General features: G+C 55.2%; 1 protein-coding gene across 1 annotated transcript in view; it reads right to left on the bottom strand.

Moving 5' to 3' along the window:
* Positions 1–348: 348 nt before the first annotated feature.
* Positions 349–21,066, bottom strand: part of EPHA10 (EPH receptor A10) — a 40,595-nt gene continuing 19,877 nt past the window's right edge. The window contains exons 6-17 of the mRNA XM_012779922.3: positions 20,636–20,769; positions 17,762–17,933; positions 13,478–13,586; positions 8,373–8,434; positions 8,116–8,241; positions 5,894–6,079; positions 5,436–5,497; positions 5,005–5,208; positions 4,548–4,697; positions 4,156–4,349; positions 3,420–3,575; positions 349–3,247 (exon numbers count right to left, since the gene is read on the bottom strand). Of these exons, the coding sequence (XP_012635376.1) occupies positions 3,133–3,247; positions 3,420–3,575; positions 4,156–4,349; positions 4,548–4,697; positions 5,005–5,208; positions 5,436–5,497; positions 5,894–6,079; positions 8,116–8,241; positions 8,373–8,434; positions 13,478–13,586; positions 17,762–17,933; positions 20,636–20,769 (1,670 nt within the window). The 3' untranslated portion in view covers positions 349–3,132. The remainder of the gene's footprint in view (positions 3,248–3,419; positions 3,576–4,155; positions 4,350–4,547; positions 4,698–5,004; positions 5,209–5,435; positions 5,498–5,893; positions 6,080–8,115; positions 8,242–8,372; positions 8,435–13,477; positions 13,587–17,761; positions 17,934–20,635; positions 20,770–21,066) is intronic.

Here is a 21,066-nt window from a genome sequence, read left to right on the forward strand (position 1 = left end):
GGTTTTCTTTTTTAATTTCACACACTAAGATAGTTGTAGGCCCATACCTAAAATTCAGCATGACATATGCACTCAAGGTTTTTATATTCGCTAATTCATATGGCTTCAGAAGTGGAAGGGCTGAGAGGCAATGTTGAGAGAGGATTCAATCAAGATTGGGGGCTACACTGAGCTCCCCACTTAATGGGAGTCTGGAACCCAATTTGCTTTGGCTAAGGTGCCATCTCCCTTTACAAGATTAGGTGTCTTAGCCCTTTGTCATCCCTGCCTGCATCTCCTCACCAAACAAGCCGCCTCCTCCCCTCCCCTCCCAGCAAGGCATGCAGCCTGTGCTGCTTGCCTAGCCCACATCCGTGCGCCAAGGTCCAGACCCAAATATCCGCCTGCCTCTTAAACATCTCCACCTGCACATCCCACAAGCATCTCAAATGCATATCCAAAATTGAACACGTCATTTCCTGGCCCCCCCACACCCTAGGTATTGTCTATCTCGGGGAAGGGCACATCGTCCAGGATGCCTGCCTTCGTGTACTGCTCCTGAGACTGGATGACATACTCCTCTACCCTCCTAGGGCACCCAGTGCCTTCGCTATGGCACTCCTGATCACACTGTCCTGTGTCCTGGGACAGCTTTCATGGCAGGAACAGGGATTCACCTCCACGCAGAGAGATCTCAGACACATGCTCTGGACACCCCACCCCATGAAGGGGGGCAGAAACCCTCCCACACAAGCTACACAATGGTTAAGCAACTGTCACTCAAAGAGGCACCATATCACAGACAAGTGTTTATTACTTTGTCCTGCTGCATATAGAACCCATGAAATATAAAAACATCTCCAGAATTAGTCAAAGGAAACCCCCCAACTGGCCCCTCCCTCCCTGGATGGACCAGGATGATGGGGGGTTGCAGGCCACCTCCGTCTGTCTAGTGACCAAGTTCCATATAAAAATAGATCTGTAAAGGGCCCCCAGAGAGCCATTGCCCTGCATCACACTGGTGCCTGTGCAGGGCTGAGGCCTGGGACCCATCAGGGTTGTGGACCTCATTCCTCAGTGGAGGGGAGATCTACCCTGGACACCGAAGTCCTGCCAACACAGCACCCCTCTGCAGAACAGCTGGGGCAAGGGGAGGTGACTTTGCCCTTAAGAGAACAACTGATGTAGCTGGAGGTGAGGATGAGGCTCTGCCTACTCAAGAAGAGACACTGGTCCCCATGTCCCTGGATGTGTGGAAGACAGAGCCTGGAGGGCACCTGGCAGGGGAACCCTCCAAAACCCTGTCAAAGATGGTAGTAATATCTCAATCTCCCCCAGCACCTCCAAAGTCACTGAGCTGGGACAGGTGCTCAAGAGAGGGGGAGCAGGGTCTGGGAGAGATTCTAGGGAGAGGAGCTACTGCTGGCAGGTGAGGCCAAAGGCACTGCCATGAGTCACCGTCCCCCACCACCAGGTGCTCTGCAAGATGCCCTGTAGCTTCCAACCTCTGGGCTCTTTCCCTCTCCTCTTGTCCTAGGCCTACCATCATCTCAGCTGCTGCAAACTCCACATGTCCCAAGCAAAGCACCGCCCCTGCCACATACAAGTCCCTATTCAACTTACACCATGGCTGAGAAGCCTTTCTGTCTTGATATGCACACATCAAGACACTGACCATCTGCCCCTGCAGCCCACCCTCCCACTGACACCCAGGGCTCCTGTGGGGTGCTGAGGGAAGGTCCCCTTGAATTGCCCCTTGGTACCTGAGCTCATCTCCCCATCTAGTCTGAGCCCTCTGAGGGCAGGCTGTGTGTCTCATTCACCTCTTTCCTCCAGCCCTGTCTCCTTCCCACCCGACCCAAACACACAACCAAGCAGAGCAGGCACATGTCGTGAGCAGGGTGGGCCTGGACAAATACAGGCCCTGAGGCCTCATCCAGACCCAGCTGCCTTCCTGCTGCCGTGCAAAGGCCCTGGCTACCCGATCACCACTGCTTCCAGGTGCCCTTGTCAGTAAGGAATTCTGGAGTCAGCTCAGCATGACCACTTCTGCCATACTTGGCAGGAGCCAGAGGGAGGAGACCTCCAGGGAGGCTGAGTAGTGCCCAAAGGGCGGAGCTTGCCAGGGAGTCACTCCTAGAGGATTCCTGGGCTGCACGGGGAGGAGTGCTGGAGCCAGAGGACAAGACCAAGGGCTCTCCAGAGTCAGCCTCGTCCTGTTCTGCCCACAGCCCTGGCCCTGACTCCCCATCTGTGCCCTGGGGGCTAGAGCAGCCTGTCAGAGAAGACTCCGCTCTGTCTCCTCTTCATCATCCCCCAAGGCTAGAGAGCAAAGCTCTTGGGGACCTGGGGAGATGTCCCTTCATGCTCTTCCGAAATATCCCACCCACTCAGTTCATAAAAGGAATGCAATTGGGGACCTTGTGGGCCCAGGGAGCACCAGGGCCTTGTCCTGGCCAGGAATCTTGCCCTCACCCTGAACTGTCAGCCAAGGCAAGGACAAGCAGAAATCAGCTCCTGAGTCTTGGGCCCTTGGCATCCAGCCCTGGAGCCTAATTAGCACCACCTGTGCCTGCCTGGGCCTTGACCAGAGTCCAACAGGCCCCGCCAAGGCACAGGGAGCGAAGGACCTGCCCCTCCAGCTTAGCCTCCCAGGCCTGGGCTGCCAGGCAGCTGTGGTCACTACTGGGTCGAACAGGAGCCCCCGAAGGACCCATACCATCTGACTGGCCAATGAGTCTGTGGGAAAAGGGACACTCACTGGGGTAGGCCCCAGCCCCCAGTGGGTGTGGAAGACAGAAAGGCATGAGCCAGGGCATTTTAAATTTACTGCCTCCTGACTCCAGCCCTGCCCCAGCTCTGTCTCTGAAACCCTGAATTTCTTCCCGTTGTTATCTTAAGGGTCCTCCTCAGGGATTGAAACCTCTTTTCCGGGGACACTGAGTCAGCAGAAGTGTTCAGACGGGAGTGGGGGGAGTGGGGGGGCGGGGAACAGGAGGAGCAGGCAGTGAGGGGGGGAAGCCACATCCCAAACCAGCTCCAGGCCCAAGAGGAGGAAGAGGGCGCTCACTCCCACACAGGTGGAGCGCAGCTTGCCAGGGTCCTTGGGCAATGCTGAGGGCCTGCACCCCCACCAGAATAGTGGGGGCCTGCTCACACCTGCACCCCCTGGCCCTGCAGCTGGAGTACTCGGGCCTGCAGGGCGCTGATCCCGCTGAGAAGGGCCTCTCGATGTTCGGCCGAAGAGATGCCCAGGTTCACCAGGTCCCTGGAACAAGGGCTGGTCACACCGAGTGGCTCAGCCCCATCCTCTGCTCTCCCGCCCCCTCTCTAGCCAGGGAAGGGCCCATAATCGGGACAGGCTGGGGCTTCCCATGAGGGCAGGGGCAGGCCCCTGGCATCCCCAAGCCCCAGCCTTGACCTTGGCTCCTTGGACTCACTGGGCGGTCATCTCAGCCACGGCCTCCAGGCTCCCGTAGCCAGCTGCAGCGAAGCTGTCCTTGTAGCGGCACAGGTCCAGGGCCTCCAGCCACGCGCCCACAGAGCCAAAGGAGGGGAAGGTGGAGAAGGCACGGTCCGCCAGGGGGGTGGGAGGCCTGGGGACCAGAGGGGCTGTGGTCAACCAACAGCTGGCATCCGCGGTTGGGACTGGCTGCTCTCCTGAGGAAAGGCCAGCTGTGGAAGGGCAGCAGAGGGCGGGCAGCCAAGCCCCGGGCCGGGCCTGGCCCGAGTGGGCACCATGCATCCCCAGAAGGGGCCAGGGTTTCAGATACTCAGGCAGGTGAGCACGGAGCCAGTTAAAGGTACCGGGAGTATCTGGGACAGTCTGGGCATAGGGCATAGCTAGGACAGTTTGGGAGGCGACCCAGATCTGGAGCAACTAATATCAATTTCACTTATTTGATTTATTGGAAACAAATCTGTTAGGACTATAACCAAATATATTCATCCAGTCAGTAGTCACCATGCCCAGAATATGTGGCGCAAAGGCCAGGACAAGTTGAGGTGACTAAGATGGAAGTGAGGTGAGATGTGTCTGAGGCAGGTGGGAGTGTTAGATCCACCTGGGGCAATGGGGAGGACAGGCGGGGGGGGGGGGGGCCATACTTGGGACAGTGGGGAGATACGGGCGAGAGGCTGGCTGACCTGGTGTGGCTGGGCTAGACAGGAATGTACCTGGGACAGGTGGTCGTGGCACACTTCGGGGGTTCTGGGTCCTGCACCATCTTGCTCAGGATGCTGTGGATCTGGGAGAACCTGGGCCGCTCACCTGGGTCCTTCCGCCAGCAGTCAAGCATTAGTCGGTGCAGCGGGGTGGGACAGTTCCTGGGGGGTGGCAGCCGGAAGCCATCCTCCACAGCCTTGATCACCTGGGCAGCGGGGGACGGGAGCCTTTAGGTTCCCTGAGACACACACTATCCCAAGGAGGATCCAGGCAGTGGCCAGGCAGGACAGGAAGCAAGTAGACAGGAAAGAGGAGGGGAGGAGCTACGAGGTCGAGAGTCAATGGGCAGAGGGCAGAGGTCAGAGGCTTGGAAGGCAAGGGGGTAGAGCCATGAGTCACTCACGTCTTGGCCAGACATGTCCCAGTAGGGCCGCTCCCCAAAGGCCATCACCTCCCACATGAGGATGCCGAAGCTCCACACGTCACTGGCGGAGCTGAAGTGACCAAACTGAAGTGTCTCAGGGGCAGCCCACAGCGCTGGGCTCCGGCCACTCTGTGGGTGGGTGGCAGGTCAGGGCAGGGAGGAACGAGGGTCCCGGGCAGGTTTCCCCACCCCACTGAGACCCAGATCCAGGCCCACCTGTCATGCTCCCAGGCGACCCCACTCCCAGCTTCACACTCGGGGAAGGCACACAAGCTGACCAAGCGGTGGTGTCCACACTGGCATTCATTCAGGACAGACCAGGTGGAGGGGCAGGGTGGGGAGTGACCTGACCCAGAGCAGAAGTGGGGACATGGGGGCTCTAGGGTGGCTGGGTGGGACACAGGAAGAGCAGGCTTGGCTGGGGAGGGGCCCTCACCATGGTGGTGTACACAGCCTCTGCCCGGTCCCGGGGACCCCGCCCGAAGCCAGAGATCTTGCAGGTGAGGCCGCTGCTGACCAGCACGCGGCGGGCCGCCAGGCCCCGGTGGACGTAGCCCATCTCCGACAGATACTTCATGGCTGACGCCAGCCCGGGCAGCAACCCCACCAGCTGCCCAGCCACCAGCTGCCCCTCGTGCCGCTGTGGAGGGAGGAAACTGAGGCCAGGGCTGCGCACTGGGATCCCCTGGTGCTGTATGACACCAGGGATGTCACCTAGCCCTCTCTGGGCTCCAGTTTACCGTGACCACCAGGTCCGCCTGCCCAGTGGGGATGATGCCAATTCCAAACCCCACCAAAGAGAAAAGTGAGGGAGCTCTGTTTTAGAGAATGACAAGGTTGGTAGCTCCCTGGGCCCAGGCCACTCACCCTGAGGAAGCCATCCAGGGCCCCCAGGCTCAGGTACTCGGTGACGATCATCAAGGTGCTTCCTGTGCCCAGGGATGGGGAACACACACGTGATAAGTGGCCCGCTCCACCCAGTGTGCACACGTGCTCCCCACAGGGGCCCCAGACTGGGCCTGGAGAACCAAAACCACGGCCAACTTCCCTAATCCTGCATCTTCCTGCCTGGCCCAGGGTCCCCCATGCCAAGGAACAGAAGAGGAGGAGTCTGTACAAGGACAGAGGCCAAGGTCATGAGGTGCAATGAGTCTACTGAGAAAGATTATCCAAGGTCAGGGTGATCCACTCCCAAAAGTGTCATGACAAGTCAGAAGGTCATTCTGGGTCAGAGTGGCCACTCCAGGAGAGTGAAAGCAAGCTGAGGTCCCCAGGGGCGACCCCTCCCATGGCTGAGGGAAGCGGGCTGGAGCACCGGGCCCTACCTCTGGTGACGACACCCTCCAGCCGCACAATGTGGCTATGGTCAAACTGGCCCAGCGTGAGGGCCTCAGCCAGGAAGCTGAGCCTCTGCGAGTCGGAGGAGCCGTCCCTCAGCATGTGCACGGCCACGGGGAGCTCCTGGCGGCCAGGGAGCTGCAGGCAGCCGCAGCACAGCTCCCCAAAACGCCCTGTGGGAAACAACACTTCAGACACTGCTGGAGGCCACCACCCCGGCCAAGCTGGGCAGGCTGAGCAGAGGAGAAAGTGACTGGATCACAGGCTGTTTCTGGCCTGGGACTTGGAGTTCCTGAGTTCAAATTCTGGTAAATTGGCTCCCTGAGACATTCCGGACCCAGGGCAGTGGGGGTGGGGGGGCCTGCCAGATCACTGGGCCCCTGGGCCCAGGAGATGTACGCTTTGCTGGGTAAAGGTTGTAAACACCTGGGGCAGGCAAAGGGTGCTCGGGGACAGGTGGGAAACAGGTATGGGGACAAGGGACTCCGGAAGGAGAGCAAGATGGTGTTTATCTATCGGGCTGGGGGTGCAACCTGAGGGGCCTAAGATGTTATGAACCTGGGGGCAGTTTGTGGGTCACAAGGGAAACATTGAAGATGCGGAAGGGGGCATGGTGTGTCCTAGGGGGAACAGGAACTGGGATACGCCCTGAGGGGACACTATATGGGAAGAGGAGACCTTGAGGAAGAAGACGGGGCAGGAGTGCTTCTGGGAAGGGGAGGAGATAGGATTTCGTGGGAGGGAGGACCCTCAAGAACTGGATCCACACACGTTTCTGAGAAGGGACAAGAAGAGAGCAGAGGGGCTTTGGAAGGAACTGCTGTGGGCAGGGGTGCGCTCCAGGCGGATCCTGAGATCGTGCAGGTCACCGGGGAAGGGTGGGGCTGGGGAAGCACCGGTCAGTGTTAGTGTTGTCACTGTCGGCTTTGGTTTTAAGCAAGAAACAGACAACAGCCAGGATGGTGGGAGAGAGACCAGGCTACTGACACCACCCGGTTAGTCACGCCACTGTGGCTTTCCCTTCCTGGAGAAAGGAAAGGATCCAAAGGAAAAGGTTGGAAACTATATGTGAAAAAATCGAGGATTTCAGATTGTCTAATTACAAAAATCAACTTCTAGAATCTCTAAAAATAAAGGCGTTTGTCTTTAGTTCTTTGGCTGGTATAATTCTAAAACACTTCAATCTTAAGTTTCTTTTATGTAAAAAAATGACACTTAACAAGATTAAGCCATCATTTTTATAAATCTAAGTAGTTTTTTAAAAAAAATTCTGGTAAACTGAGGACCAGTAGTGAGACCTCAGACTACATCTCTTTCTCTCTCTCAGTCTCAGCTTCCTTCTCCACAAAACGGGGCCTCCTCCTGGCCCGCCTCACAGCTTCCCAGGCCTCAGAGAGAGGATGCTGCACAAGCCAGTGCACCAAAGGCCACCAAACCCGGTGTGGCCCAGGATGGAGGACGATGACATCTATTCTGCCACAGTGTCCCTTTCTGGCTTCTGTCCAGCAGGTCTGGCAATAGTGTCGGGACAGTGTCAGATTCCGGCTGAAATGGGCGGCCTTCCCTGAGCACAGGGGACTGACGGTTTGCAGGCACGAAGCAGCAGCAGCACTGACCCTTGGAAAGCTCCCAGCTACTATGCGCAGCCGGCCCTGTGCTGGGCTGTGAGGTCCCTACATCAGTCCCCTGTGAGGCAGATATGTCCATTTCACAGACAAGAAACTGAGGCTCCGAGCAGAAGTGGGGCACGCCCCTGATTACACACTGGGTGGTGCAGAGCCAGGACTACAACTCAGGTGTGTGAGGCCCCCAAGCTTGCGAAGGCCCCCGCCCACTAAGTTACCAGCGGCAGTCTGCAGAGCCCACCCCTGACCCGCCTGAATGGAGAGGTCTCAGAGCGACGCTGAGGACCGGCAGAGGGTGCGAAGGCAGGGCTGCAGACCCTCCCGCCTCCCTCTTCCCTGAAGTCTGGTGGGACGCGGCCTTTCGCGTGGAGGCGGGGCTTCCGGGAGTGGGCGGGGATCGCGTGGAGGCGGGGCTTCCGGGAATGGGCGGGGATTGGGTGGAGGCGGGGCTTCCGGGAGTGGGCGGGGATTGGGTGGAGGCGGGGCTTCCAGGAGTGGGCGGGGATTGGGTGGAGGCGGGCTTCGGGGTGGAGATGGGGACGGGGCAGAGGCGGGGTCTATACGGCAGGAGGGGCGGGGCTTGCCTGCTCCGAGGCTCCTCTCCAGAGTGACACTTTTCGCATCCAGCTCCTTGGCGAACAGAAGCACAGCCTGCAACGGGTCCCCACAGCTCTGGGGGTCCAGGAACGTGCGGCGCGTCGGGACTTTGACTGGGAGAGAAAGAGATGAGTCTGAGGCGAGGGCCCTCCATCGCCGGGGTGGGACGGTGGCAGCGTGGAAGAGGGCTGAGGAGCAAGGTAGGGTGGAGCCCGCCCCTGCCCAGCCGGCCCGGACAACTCACAGTGGAAGTACAGCTCCTCTTCATCGCCGGCGTCCCCATCTCCTTTGCCATAACTGCAGGGCCTGGGGGAGGGGTGTGCAGAGTCCTTCTTTCAACCAGGCCACCCCAGCCCTTCCCAGCTCACAAGCACTGAGGGCAGGCAGCACCTCTCTGTCCCTTCGAAAAGACAAAGTCTGTGCCCCAGTGGAGTGGCCTTCTTTTCCAGCTGGTTTGAAAGCTTCTCCCCACAGCACATGCACAAGCCTAGCCCCAGACCTAACCTTCTCCACCGCCAACATTCCTAGCTATTTTCACTTCCACACGCCATGAAAATTCTTGCAACTCCAGAGGCACCCAATCCACACCTCTGGCTGCAAGCCCCCTCTGGTTTGGTGAAAGAGTGCGAATAAGACAGGCAGTACCTGCACTTAGAAACAGATTCTGCTCTGGTCTGGAAAGCAACCACGGAGAGTTATCTACAAAGCCACTCACAGGTCCCCAGCAAAGGAGGAGGGCCGTGCACTGTAGGGATGGACAGACCTGACCCGGTCTGAGGCCTTCACCCATGGCCTCCTGAGACAGAGGCAGCCATGGGCCAAAGACTGCATCAGAGTAAACAAAGCCACAGGCTGGCATGTGGGGCCCCCTGAGACAGGGCCTGGCTAGCCCAGATGAAGACTTTGGCTTTTATTCTGGGGGCAGAAGAGAGCCCCTGTGGAGTTTGCGCTGGGGACTGCCACAGTTCAATTTGCATTTTAGAAAGAGCATCCCAGCTGCTGAGTGGAGGCTTCAGCTGTTGGACAAAGGCAAGAGAACTCAAGTGACATGAAGGTGACAGGGACCACAGGGCTTTGAGATTGCTGGATGGCAGAAAGGGAGAGGGGAAAAGTTGCCCAGCAGAGTTTATGGTGGTGCCATTTACCAAGATGGAGAGACAAAAAGTTCACCTTTAGACATTCGAGCTCCCGGGGCCTGTGGGCTGAGCAGGGAGTTAGACGTGTGGGTGTCTGGAGCCTGGAAGAGCGGCCTGCTCTGAAGATGCAAATGCAGGAGCCATGAGCATTGCCCAGAGACAGGACGGAGCCTGAGAAGAGGAATAGGAACAGGGCTGAGAAACCCCAGCATTTCGAGGTTGGCCAGAGGAGAAGGAAGCCACGGAGGAGACCACAAAAGAACTGCCAAAGAAGAAGGAAAACAGAAGGGAAATTGGGGGCAGCAATGTCACCGGGACCAAGGACAGAGAACGTGAAGGGGGATGATGGAGAGAGAGATTACGTGAAGGCACAAAGAGGAGGGATTAAGGGAAGACTTTGCAAAAGTCTTCAAAAGAGAGATAATGATCCTGTTTCGACACCAAGGGGAAGGAGTAGCAAGGCTGTTGCATGGGGCGAAGTGGCCACGGGAGGGCGCTGACAGCATGGGCTCTGAAATCTGACTGCAGGGACTTGCTTCCCAGCTCCTCCACTCAGGAGCTAAGGGACTAGGTGGCTCAGTTTCTCTTTAATAAAAATCAAGATAAAGACAGCCCCACCGCACAGCAGCATTACAGATTGCTTACTAAGCCTCGAGATATGTTAGAATTATGTTAGGGAGGCCGGCGAGGTGGCTCACGCCTGTAATCCTAGCACTCTGAGAGGCCGAGGTGGGCAGATTGCTCAAGGTCAGGAGTTTGAAACCAGCCTGAGTGAGACTCCCCATTTCTACTATAAATAGAAAGAAATTAATTGGCCAACTAATATATATAGAAAAATTTAGCCCGGCATGGTGGTGCATGCCTGTAGTCCCAGCTACTCGGGAGGCTGAGGCAGTAGGATTGCTTGAGCCCAGGAGTTTGAGGTTGTTGTGAGCTAGGCTGACGCCACGGCACTCACTCTAGCCTGGGCAACAAAGTGAGACTCTGTCTCAAAAAAAAAACAAAAAAGAATTATGTTAGGGAGAAGGGGACATTATAAGTATTAGGTCACTAAATATGAAATGTCTAATTTCAAATCAAAAGTGTAGTTTATTATATTGCAAACAAGAAGCAGTACAGTTAATCAAAGTTTTTTTTTTTTTTTTTTTTTTTGAGACAGAGTCTCACTTTCTTGCCCAGGCTAGAGTGAGTGCCGTGGCATCAGCCTGGCTCACAGCAACCTCAATCTCCTGGGCTCAGCGATCCTACTGCCTCAGCCTCCCAAGTAGCTGGGACTATAGGCATGCGCCACCATGCCCGGCTAATTGTTTTTTTTTTTTTTGTATATATATTTTTAGTTGGTCAATTAATTTCTTTCTATATTTGGGTAGAGACGGGGTCTTGCTCAGGCTGGTTTTGAACTCCTCACTTCGAGCAATCCGCCTGCCTCGGCCTCCCAGAGTGCTAGGATTACAGGCGTGAGCCACCGCGCCCGGCCGTTAATCAAAGTTTGAGCAGCATTGTTTATGTGACATGTGATCTTGCAAGAGGATTGGCCTGTCTCTACTGACCAATCTCAGCTGCTTAATCACAAGCATCCTCATCATTTCATCCAGTTGGCTGAAATAGACATTTGCTGCAATCAACTGACCAGATTTTGTGAAGTCATCGTGGATAATACCAGCACTGAACCAAACAGACAACATTAGCTTGGACAAATATTCCATTTTGGACTGTGTTTTGTCACTTCATCTTTAACCGACCATTGTGCTAAATACTTGTGATTGTCAAAAAGAACCCGTTTTTCATCACACATAACAATACCATGTAGAAATGGTTCACCTTTACGTCATGACAAAAAAAGAAAGGCAAGCTTCGAGACAATTTCTCTTCTTATGCTCATATAAGTCACATGGAACCCATCTATCCAGCTTTTTTACCTTGCTCATGTTTCAAATAGTCCGATATTGTTGGAACACTAACATCAAACCTTGCTGCTAATTCATGCGCAAGTTGAGATGGATTTGCTTCCACTACAGCTTTCAGCTTGTCATTATCCACCTTGGTTGCAGGTCACCCACATGGCTCATTTTCAAGATTAAAATCACCAGAATGGAACTTCGCAAACCATGGATGTACTGTGCATTCATTAGCCGCATCCTTCCCCAACACTCTGTTGGTATTTTGAGCTATCTGTGTTGCATTAATTCCATGACAAAATTCATATTAAAAAATAATATGAATTTTTTACTTATCCATGGTTTCAGAAAAATTGCTCTAAACAAAAATTTGAAACATAATCTCAAGCCAAAATGTGCATTTGAAAGAATGAGGATATATCTTCACAATAAAAAAAAAAAAACAAGAAGTCTCAAAATGAGATGTCAGAGATATCAAGCATCAAACTTAGTACTTAAAGAAATCGGACACTCCATACTTAATAACCTAATAATAATGAGTTCTCGGGATGGCAAGAAGGGTAGGGTTCACTTTAGGTAGAAGGACTGAACCTGGCCTTGCTAGGAGGAGGCATCTTCCCTAGAGCAAAGGAGGAGAGAACCAGCTCAGAGGCAGGCAGGCAGGCGTGCAGAAGGGTGGGGAGAGTCGACAGCAGGTGCAATGAGAGCAGGCTGCAAGGACAGGTGTTGTAGGCCCAAAGAAGAACTGGATTAAGCACCCGAGGCAGGAGGATGGCCCAGAGACCAGGCAGAACAGAAGAGAGGGTCCTTCCAGATGGCATGGGGTGGGACAGGCTGTCCAACAGCTACTAAAATCACCCCGGGTAGAGACAGGACTTCTGTGAGTGAGGGGAACATCCAGTAGAGATGAGCAGAGGTGAAGTGGGGAAGGCAGAGTGGAGGGAGGAATGACAGAGGGTGCGTGGTAAGGATGAAAAGAGAAGCTTCCACTGGGCCACGCAGTCTAGTAAGAAGTAAATGAGCCAGGGCCAGCCAGAGAAGGAGGGACATTGGAGGTGAGGAGACAGTGCAGAGCAGGCACCGCAGGGACATGGAGCGAGGGCACAGTGTGCCGGGCTGGAGGAGTATGCCCCTCTACCCCTCGGCACCAGACCGGGCTGCTTCTCCCCATTTCAGTGCAGCTGGACTGGGACAGGTTTTGAAACCTGCCACTGGCTCACCCTGCCTGCTCCAGTGCACCTGTTTCCAAAGCCTGGCCAGGCGGCTGCTCCTGTCCACAGAGCCTCTGCCCAGAGGACACCTTCCTTGTTCACTTCTCTCCCCCTTCCTCCTCTGGCTTCCCTCAGCTCAAAGCCAGGACGGGACCTCTCAGCATCTGTCCATCCTCTTCCAACAGGTGAAGCACATGGACCTTCAAGCTGATTCTTCTGGCCCAGGCACTGCTGGTCCCAGACTGGCAGGACAGCGTCCTCTCCTCCTCACTTTCAGGGCCTCAGTGGGCAAGCAAACAGCCAGTGCCAAATGAATGCTCACTGTCCCTCCACTACACAGGCGGCTCCAGGATGCTGAGACTTGCAGAGGGGGTTCCCCAGCCTGCACATCTCTCTCCTCTGTGCCCCCCACTCCAGCCCATCTCATGCAGACTTTCCAACCTCTCCAGTGTGCTGACCTCAGCCCCGCTGGTACCCGCCTGGGTGCCTCTGCACCAGCAGAGTGATGCCCTGGGGACAAGGGGGATAAATGCCAGGAGGCCCCTGCTGTTTGCAAAAGGACTGGAATATTCTCCCAGCCAGACTCAACCAGACTGAAGCTCTACATCTTCCCCATCTTCCCACTCTCCTTGCCCTGCCCACCCTCCTGCAAGCTTCTTTCTGCTGGGGGGGGAGGGGTTTCTGGCTCATGAATTCCCCTCCGCTTCCTCCCCTTCCCACGCACACGTATACACACAATTTCTGCCTGTCTTCCCTTTGCCTGTGATCAAGGGCCTAAGGATCCCCTGGGGTCAGGGGCTGGGGGCCTCTGAGCGCCTCAGGAGTATCCTAATCACACTAGAGCAGCCGGAGCTTGGTTCCATCCTCAGCGATGCCTTCTGACATTTAATGAGTTAAGGAGCTAAATCCCCTTCATCCCAGAGCGGCTGAGCGCTGCAGGGCTGAGAGCGCAGTGCTGGCTGCACGCGAGCAGCGAGCGGGGGAGGGGCCGTATCTGTGCAGCAGCGTGCTTGCAGGTGCAGACAGGGGTGCCAGGGAGCACATGTGAATGTGCACCGGGACGTGACCCACCGAGGCTCACCCAGGCTGGGACCAGCCACCTACCTCCTCCAAATGGCCAGCACGCTCATCACGGAGCCCAGGACGAGGAGGGCCGAGATGGTCACTACGGTGACGACAACTGCAGGGCTCTGGTCCTTGGATCCAGAGGCAGCTGGGAGGAAAACCACGAGGTTGAGGCAGGCAGAGGACCAGCCTTCTGGGCAAGCAGCAGGACAGACTCCTGTTCCCACGGCAGGACTCCCACGGCACCTCTGCACTTGGCACTGCCTCCCAGCAGCAGAGGGACCAAGGCAGCCCCACTGACCACAGTGGCCCCTGGAGTCCCAAGAGCTTCCTCTGCACCCAGGGCAGGGCACCCCCACTGCAACACAGCTCTGAGAGGGAGGAGTCAAGACAGGCAGGGCCAGGCCTCCCTTTCTATCTCAGATGGCAATGAGAGAGGCCTGAAGTCCTTCTGCATGGGGAGCGGACTCTGCTCTGAGCTCCCTGCCCCTAATGCAGACCATTTGCCACCAATAACAAAAAGAACTAACGTGAAATGGACACTTACTCCATTCAAGACACCAGGCTATATGCCTCAACTATATCACCTTGTTTCATCATCACGGTGACCCAGTAAGGTATTGCTGTTTCCATTTTACAGCAGGGGACACTGGGTTTGAGAAGAGTTATGTTGTAATTCATCCAAGGTCACATAGCCAATAAATGGTGAACCTAAGATTTAAACCTGACTCCAAAAGCCTCTGCTTTGAACTATTTCTCCAAGAGAAGGGTCCAGAGGACCCTCAGCGCTCAGCCCTACCCATCCAGCTACCCAACATATGTGCCAAGCTGGCACTAGTACCGGGGAGACAGTGATGAATGAGGCAGAGTCCTTGCCCTGGAGCAGTGCACGGACCCGTGAGGGAGACAGAAACAAAAATCGTAACTGTAGAATGAAAACAGAACAGAGAAATGGACAGAGCTGAGCAGAGGCACAACAATTTCTTCCGAAAGCCAATGAGGAAGGCTTCGCAGAAAAGGTGTCATCTGAAGTGGCCCCGAGAGACTGGAAGGGCTTTTGATGGTGCTTAGATGCACATGCTGGGTCTGAAAATGGCAAGTCGTCCCACGCGGCTAGAAAACATACTGCAGGAAGGCAGAGTGGCAAGACACAAAGCTGGAGGGTGGGAAGATGGAGGGAACTCCTTGAATGCTAAGCTAAGGAGTAGGAACTTTATCCTGTGGGTGATAGGGAGCCCAGGAGCAGTGGACAGAGTTCCTGCCCAAGAAGAAAAGGAAGGAGGGTACCTGCTGAGTAGGGGGTGAGAATGGAGGGCAGGTGCTGGAGAGAGGTGAAGGGTTGGAGTGACTATCGAGAATGGGAGCTGGGGCCGGGCGCGGTGGCTCACGCCTGTAATCCTAGCACCCTGGGAGGCTGAGGCAGGTGGATCGCTCAAGGTCAGGAATTTGAAACCAGCCTGAGCAAGAATGAAATCCCTGTCTCCACACACACACACACACACAAAATAGAAAAATTAGCCGGGCATGGTGGCACACACCTGTAGTCCCAGCTACTCATGGGGCTGAGGCAGGAAGATCTCGCTTGAGCCTAGGAGTTTGAGGTTACAGTGAGCTACAATGACACCACTGCACTCCAACCTTGGTGACAGAGCGAGACACTGCCTCGAAAACAAAAAAACAAAAAAAGAATGGAAGCTGGAAATAGTGGTGCACACTTATAGTCCCAGCTACTCAGGAGGCTGAGGCAGGAGGAAAGATTGAGCCCAGGAGTTCGAGACCAGCCTGGGCAACATAAAGAGAACCTACCCCTTAAAAAAAAAAAAAAAAAACTGGGGAAAGTACTGAGTGGGCCTGAACACTGAACTGAGATTGGAAAAGTACATTTCTGCAGGCAGCCTCAGCACAAGACAGGAGGAGGAGGACGGCCCACGTCTGGGGACTACCAGGGTGGTGGGTACAGGAAGACATCCAGGGAACGAGGGCTAGCAAGGCTGGTGAGTATTTGTCATGAGATAATCTACAGAGGCCAGGAGAGATGGACGAGGGGCCAGGAAGGGCTAAGGGCCAGGGGCACTGAGGATCCAGATAGCTGTCTTTAGGATGTCACAAAGCAAGCAAGGAGGGACAGAAGAGAGAGTTAAAGGCCAAAAAGGCGAGGGCCAAAAGAGGGCATTCCAGAGTCCAGAGTCTGGCCCGGGCAAAAGGGGAGTGGAGTTGCCAAGAACTGCTTGACATGGGGCGGCCGTGTGGTCACAGAAATGGACAATGAGATGAAGACACCTGTGGGTGGGCGCCTCTGAAACAGCCCTCGTGGATCCCTACCCCACCCCGTGTCCATACCCCTTGAGTGGGGGCTGGACCCAGTAACTCACTTCTGATGCATAGAACATGGCAAAAGTGATAGGATGTCATTTCTGAGATTGGGTTATAAGAGACTGTAGCTCGTGTCTTGCTTGCCCTCTAGCGCTCTCATGCCCTCACAGGTGCGGAAAGAAACTTGCTGCCCTGCTGAGCAGGGGTAAAGAACAGCACGCCTCCAGCAACAGCCGGCAAGACCGGGACAGGGAGGGGTCTGTCCCCCAGTTAAGCCCTGAGATGACCACAGCCTCAGAGGACACTTTGGCTGCAGCCTTGGGAGAGTCCCTGAGCTTAGCCAGTGACACCTCGCTAAGCTGCACCCACCTTCCTGACCCACAGAAACCAGGAGATAAGAAATGCTTGCTGTCTTTGCCTGCTAGGATCTGGGGTCATCCGTCACACAGCAGTAGATAACTAACACAGTGGTGAAGCACGACTCTTCGTCAAGATCCTGATTTGGGGTCACAGCTCACTGGAAACTGTGCTTTGCAGATTGGGAAAACCATTCCCCCGTGGCCAGGGCCACCGCCAGGGGCTGGGGACCTGAGCAGTCTCTGCTCACTGAGAGGCACCAAATGAAGGAAAGTGTCAGCCCTCCTCAGCTGTCAGTCCCCGGCCCCCTGCCCCTGTCCCTGCCCCTGCCACACTCACCCCAGCCTACCCCGTGAGCCTTTGTTCTGATGGCCCCCTCTACCCAAAATGCCCTCCCTGCCCATCTCCTCGGAGCCACATGTTCCCCAGCCTCGAAGACATAGCTCTAATCTCCTCTTCCCAGCACCTGGCCGAAGTCTGACACAGACACGCATTCAAGGAAGAGGTCTGGTCCTCCTTCCCGGAATCAAACACTCTTAACACTTTCCCAGCTTCCTTTGGGCTCAGAGCCCTTCCTAGCTTGGATTAGAGTCCCGCAGCAGGCTGGAAAGAATTGTTATCTTGACAGCTGGTGCCAGAATGCCTCTTAGGGGGAACTGCCTTTGTTCAGGAAAATCCTTTCGTGAGCTGCTCAGGGTAGAGAGAGGTGAGATCCTGAGGGCTGGCCTGGCAGCAGGCAGGACAACAGGAGAGCTGAACTGCTCTGCATGTGAAGAAAGGGGACTTGTGCCAGGGGCGGGGCAGGGGGGATCCCAGGGAGGGAAGCACAATTCCACTGAGGAGCTGGAGATATTTTAAGATCAGGATATTTAATATTCAGTGCTTTTTTTTTGGTGTTGTTTTGTTTTATTTTGTTTTTTTGAGACAAGATCTCGCTCTGTTGCCCTGGTTAGAGTTCAGTGGTTTCATAGCCCACAGCAACCTCAAACTCCTGGGCTCAAGCAAATCCTCCTGGCTCAGCCTCCTGAGTAGCTGGGACCACAGGTGCACACTACCACGCTCGGCTAATTTTTCTATTTTTACTAGAGACAGGGTCTTGCTCTTGCTCAGGCTGGTCTCAAACTCCTGACCTCAAGTGATCCTCCTGCCTTGACCTCCCAGAGTGCTAGGATTACAGGCGTGAGCCACTTCACCTGGCCTCAATGTTCAGCTTTTGTTTTGCTTTGTTTTGGTAACAGCTTTATTGAGATATAATTCACATACCATGCGATTCACCCAAAGTGTACAGTGCTCATGTTGTTTTGTTTATTGCAGCAGTGTAGCCCCTTCATGTCCCTCACCCTTCAGTGCAGTCTGCATGACACTCTAAGGCCCAGAGGGGAAACGAAAAAGGTCCTCCCATGTTTGGGTTTCTATCCCAACTGGGTCTCTCTCCAGCTGAACTCCTCTCCCGTGAGCTCCTCCAGGGTGGGTACTCAATCTAATTCATGTCAGGGAACAGGCATGTGGATTCCAGATTCATTAATTAATTGGGCTGTAATTAAACTGTTCTGCAGCCTCCCTTAATTGCACAGACAATTCTCCCCCTCTGCTTGTCTCCCTGCCTCACTCCCGTGCCAGGTTCCCTCTGCCCAGGACCCACGCACGACTTACCCTCCCCCAGGGTCTGCACTTCAATGCTGGGGTTGAAGCTCTGGGCCTCCCAGGAGGGTCCCGGGGAAGCTGCCCGGATCTGAAAGACGTAGCGGGTAGCCGGCTTCAGGTTGGTGACAGTAACCATGGGCGCCCCTGTCTTCACCATGGAGTAAGTCTGTTCACTCTGACCCTAAGAAGAGAACAAGAAGTGAGGGCCAGACTCCGGGCCAGATCCAGTTTCTGGGAGATCAGTAGGAGAGAAGGACAGGGAGGCAGGAGAAGCACCCTTAGGTGAACATGGGTGGGGTGGGGGATCGTCTTGGGGGATTCCAGAGATCTTCTCCATTGGATGCCTGACCGCTCTTCCCAACACAAGTTCCCACCCCACACTGGGCGGTACCTGTATCTGAGAACAGCCCCACCTTTTCGTAAGAGAAACTTTAGGGAAGACACTGGACTCTCCTTCTAGGGGCTGACAGCCACCAGGGCCTGGCAGTCCAGGGTGGACTGGGCCAGTGCCTGGGAGCCTGATGCCCTCCAAGGACAGAATAAGATGAGCCCTGACACCCATGGGCCCTGAGGGCTCACAGGCTTTTCCTCCCCTGTGGCGTTTGATTTTCACAACTGTCCTGCAAGGCACAGAGGACAGCGGTATTAACTAGTTTGTTTGGATAAGGAAACCCAGCTCAGAGGGGTAAAGACTGGCCCAAGGCCCACAGCTGGAGGGCGGGAGCAGCAGCTGCTGTCACTGATAAGTGACACCCATTCCCTGCTGCTGAGCTGGCCCTTCACAGCCCCCCCTCCTCCCAGCCTCACAGCAGCCCTGTGGACTCAGCCCGTCTCCCCCTGCCCCTGAGCTCCACACCGAAGGGCTGGGGTGATGCCCTGAGTCCCCGTGGACCCTGTGCTTTCTGCTCCATGCCAAGCTGCCTGACTCTACCCCCAACACATCTGACTGCATGTCCTGAAGAAGCTGCTCCTGTCATTTGGTCTCTGCCCATACCTTATTGCAGCCCCACCACGTCCACAGCCCCCAGAAGGGCACCCTCCTCGCCCCTGATATTCTGTGGCCCCAGTTCTCTGGCCATGGCTTTCAGGAATCAGGGCAGACTTGGACCCAAGCTGGGCCAATCAGAATCTCCCTTCCAGGCGTCCAAACAATGCACTGAAAGGACCTGCGAGGTGGGGCAGGCTGGGGGCAGGGAGGCCGCAGCAAGGCTGCTACCCTGGGTGCCACGATGTGCACATGCACGGGCAAGCCCCTCTGCAGAGGAGGTGGGACTGGGGTGCAGAGAGAGGCCGAGGTGAGAAAAGCCATGGCTCCGGAGGGGAGCTGCCCAACAGCCGCCCAGGCCTACTGACCCAGCGGTGCCTCTGATCAGTGGGCTCCATGACATCTCCCTGAAGCCTTCCAAACATGGCCTCTTTTGTCCTTGCTCCTCTTTTTGAGAGTTTTTGTGCTCAGCAAATTCACACTCCCTCCCTAAGGGCCTGGGAGCATCCACCCAGCTCAGCCTTGGGACTATTGTTTATGCTCTAATCCCTGAATGCCAGGTCAGTGAGACCTTTCTAAGCACCTGCGGCATGCCGAGCTCCTTCCCAGCATCCTCCGCTATGAGCTCCTTCCCAGCATCCTCCGCTATCTCCTAAACATCAGGGTTCCTTAGGGCTCTGTCCTGGCCGCTCTTCTCAAGCATATTCCCCTTCTAGGTCATCTCCTCCAGTCCCCTGGCTTCTGCTACCATCCCTATGCTAAAGCCCCCTCGCTCTCTCTATCCCAGGCCACTGCCTCGAGCTTCAGACCTGCAAGACCACCCCACAGTCCGCTGAATGCTACATGAGCAAAACCAAGTTCACCTTCTTGCCCCAAGCCTGCCCCTCCCCCTCAGTGGTTCTCCATCTCAGCTAGCAGCACCCCATCCTCTGGGTTACTCGGGTCACACGCCCAGCAGTAGCTCAAGACTCCGCCTCCTCCCTGTTCACCTCCAGCACTCACACTGTCAACAGACTTCTAGTATGCAAAACCTGTTATCTGATTCAGCAAAGAAGTCCCTGTGCCACTGAGTGAAGTTCTGACATGTGTAGTGTTGAAGCTGAAAGAGGTGTCATTTTAATGAATATAATTTGCACCAATGTGAGAAACAGTTTAACAGTAGATTACATATCAGATTTGAAGATAATGAACTTGTGTGGTGAAAAGAGATAGTGAATTGGGATGAACTCCATTTGTCAAATCATGGCAGAACTGCAACCATAGACTGACAATGGATACAGGAGGTCAGCAAAAAATCAGCAGAAGTAGCCTGTGGGAACCGATTGGCCAGATGGCATCTATAATGAAGAGTATTGTATATTTTTTTAATTTTTATTATAAATGATGTGTGACCCATTTTCTATATCAGTAAAATTAGAATAATTAATACATTTATTGTTCTGGAGAGCTGGTTGCTAGACATTCACCAGCACACCACCAGAACTAGCAATGTGCTCCCATGGTCACACATTCTAGTAAAATTAGAAACAATATGATATTTCTGTGTCCTCTTTCTTAAGAAGAGTTCTACAAATAGTATGGATAAGATTCAGCCACACAGAATCCGGACCAGGCCCCAGAGAAAGCGCTTGGTCAACTAACGGTAACTACCAGGCAAAGCGGTGAGAATGGAGATGCCTGGTGATGGAGGCAGACCTGGGGCAAGAGGAAGAGCTGGAGTCCAGGGTGTGCAGGGGACAGACAGAAGGGAGAGACTCAAGCGTGGGAGGCCACCTAGGAGACTGGTGGTTACGTTTGCAAGGCAAGTAAGAAGGACTTTTGTTGGGACAAGGGCGTGAAAAGGAGGAAGCCCTCAGGAAAGAGGAGGCAGGCTCCAGGTCTGGCAGACCTGCACTCACCTTCTCGAAGTATCGGATCTCATACTCCGTGGCATTGGCCCCAGGGGCTCCAGCAGGGATGGGCTCTCGCCAGGACAGGGACACACTCTGGGGCTCCACTCGGTCCCTGCGGATCTCATCTTCCTCCCAGGGCACTGAAAGGGAGTAACGTGGGATTCTCCACCTGGACCTACTCTGGGGCAGGGCAGGAGGGAGGTTGGGGGATGCTGGAGGGCGGGGCATGCGGGGCTGTGGGGCGGGGCTAGAGTCCTGGGGCGTGGTCTAAAGGGGTGTGCATGGCATCAAGGATCAATTGAGGGGCGTGGCCACAGGGGAGAGCGTCTCCGTGAGAGCCAGGCAGGCCCCCTCCCCGCCCAGCCGTCTGTCTCACTGCCGCCTTCTGCGGCCTCCCCACCCCCCACACCCAGCTTCCCTCAAGGTGGTTGGTTCTA

The sequence above is a fragment of the Microcebus murinus genome, chromosome 2, assembly GCF_040939455.1.
Source record: "Microcebus murinus isolate Inina chromosome 2, M.murinus_Inina_mat1.0, whole genome shotgun sequence".
Classification (NCBI taxonomy): Eukaryota; Metazoa; Chordata; class Mammalia; order Primates; family Cheirogaleidae; genus Microcebus; species Microcebus murinus.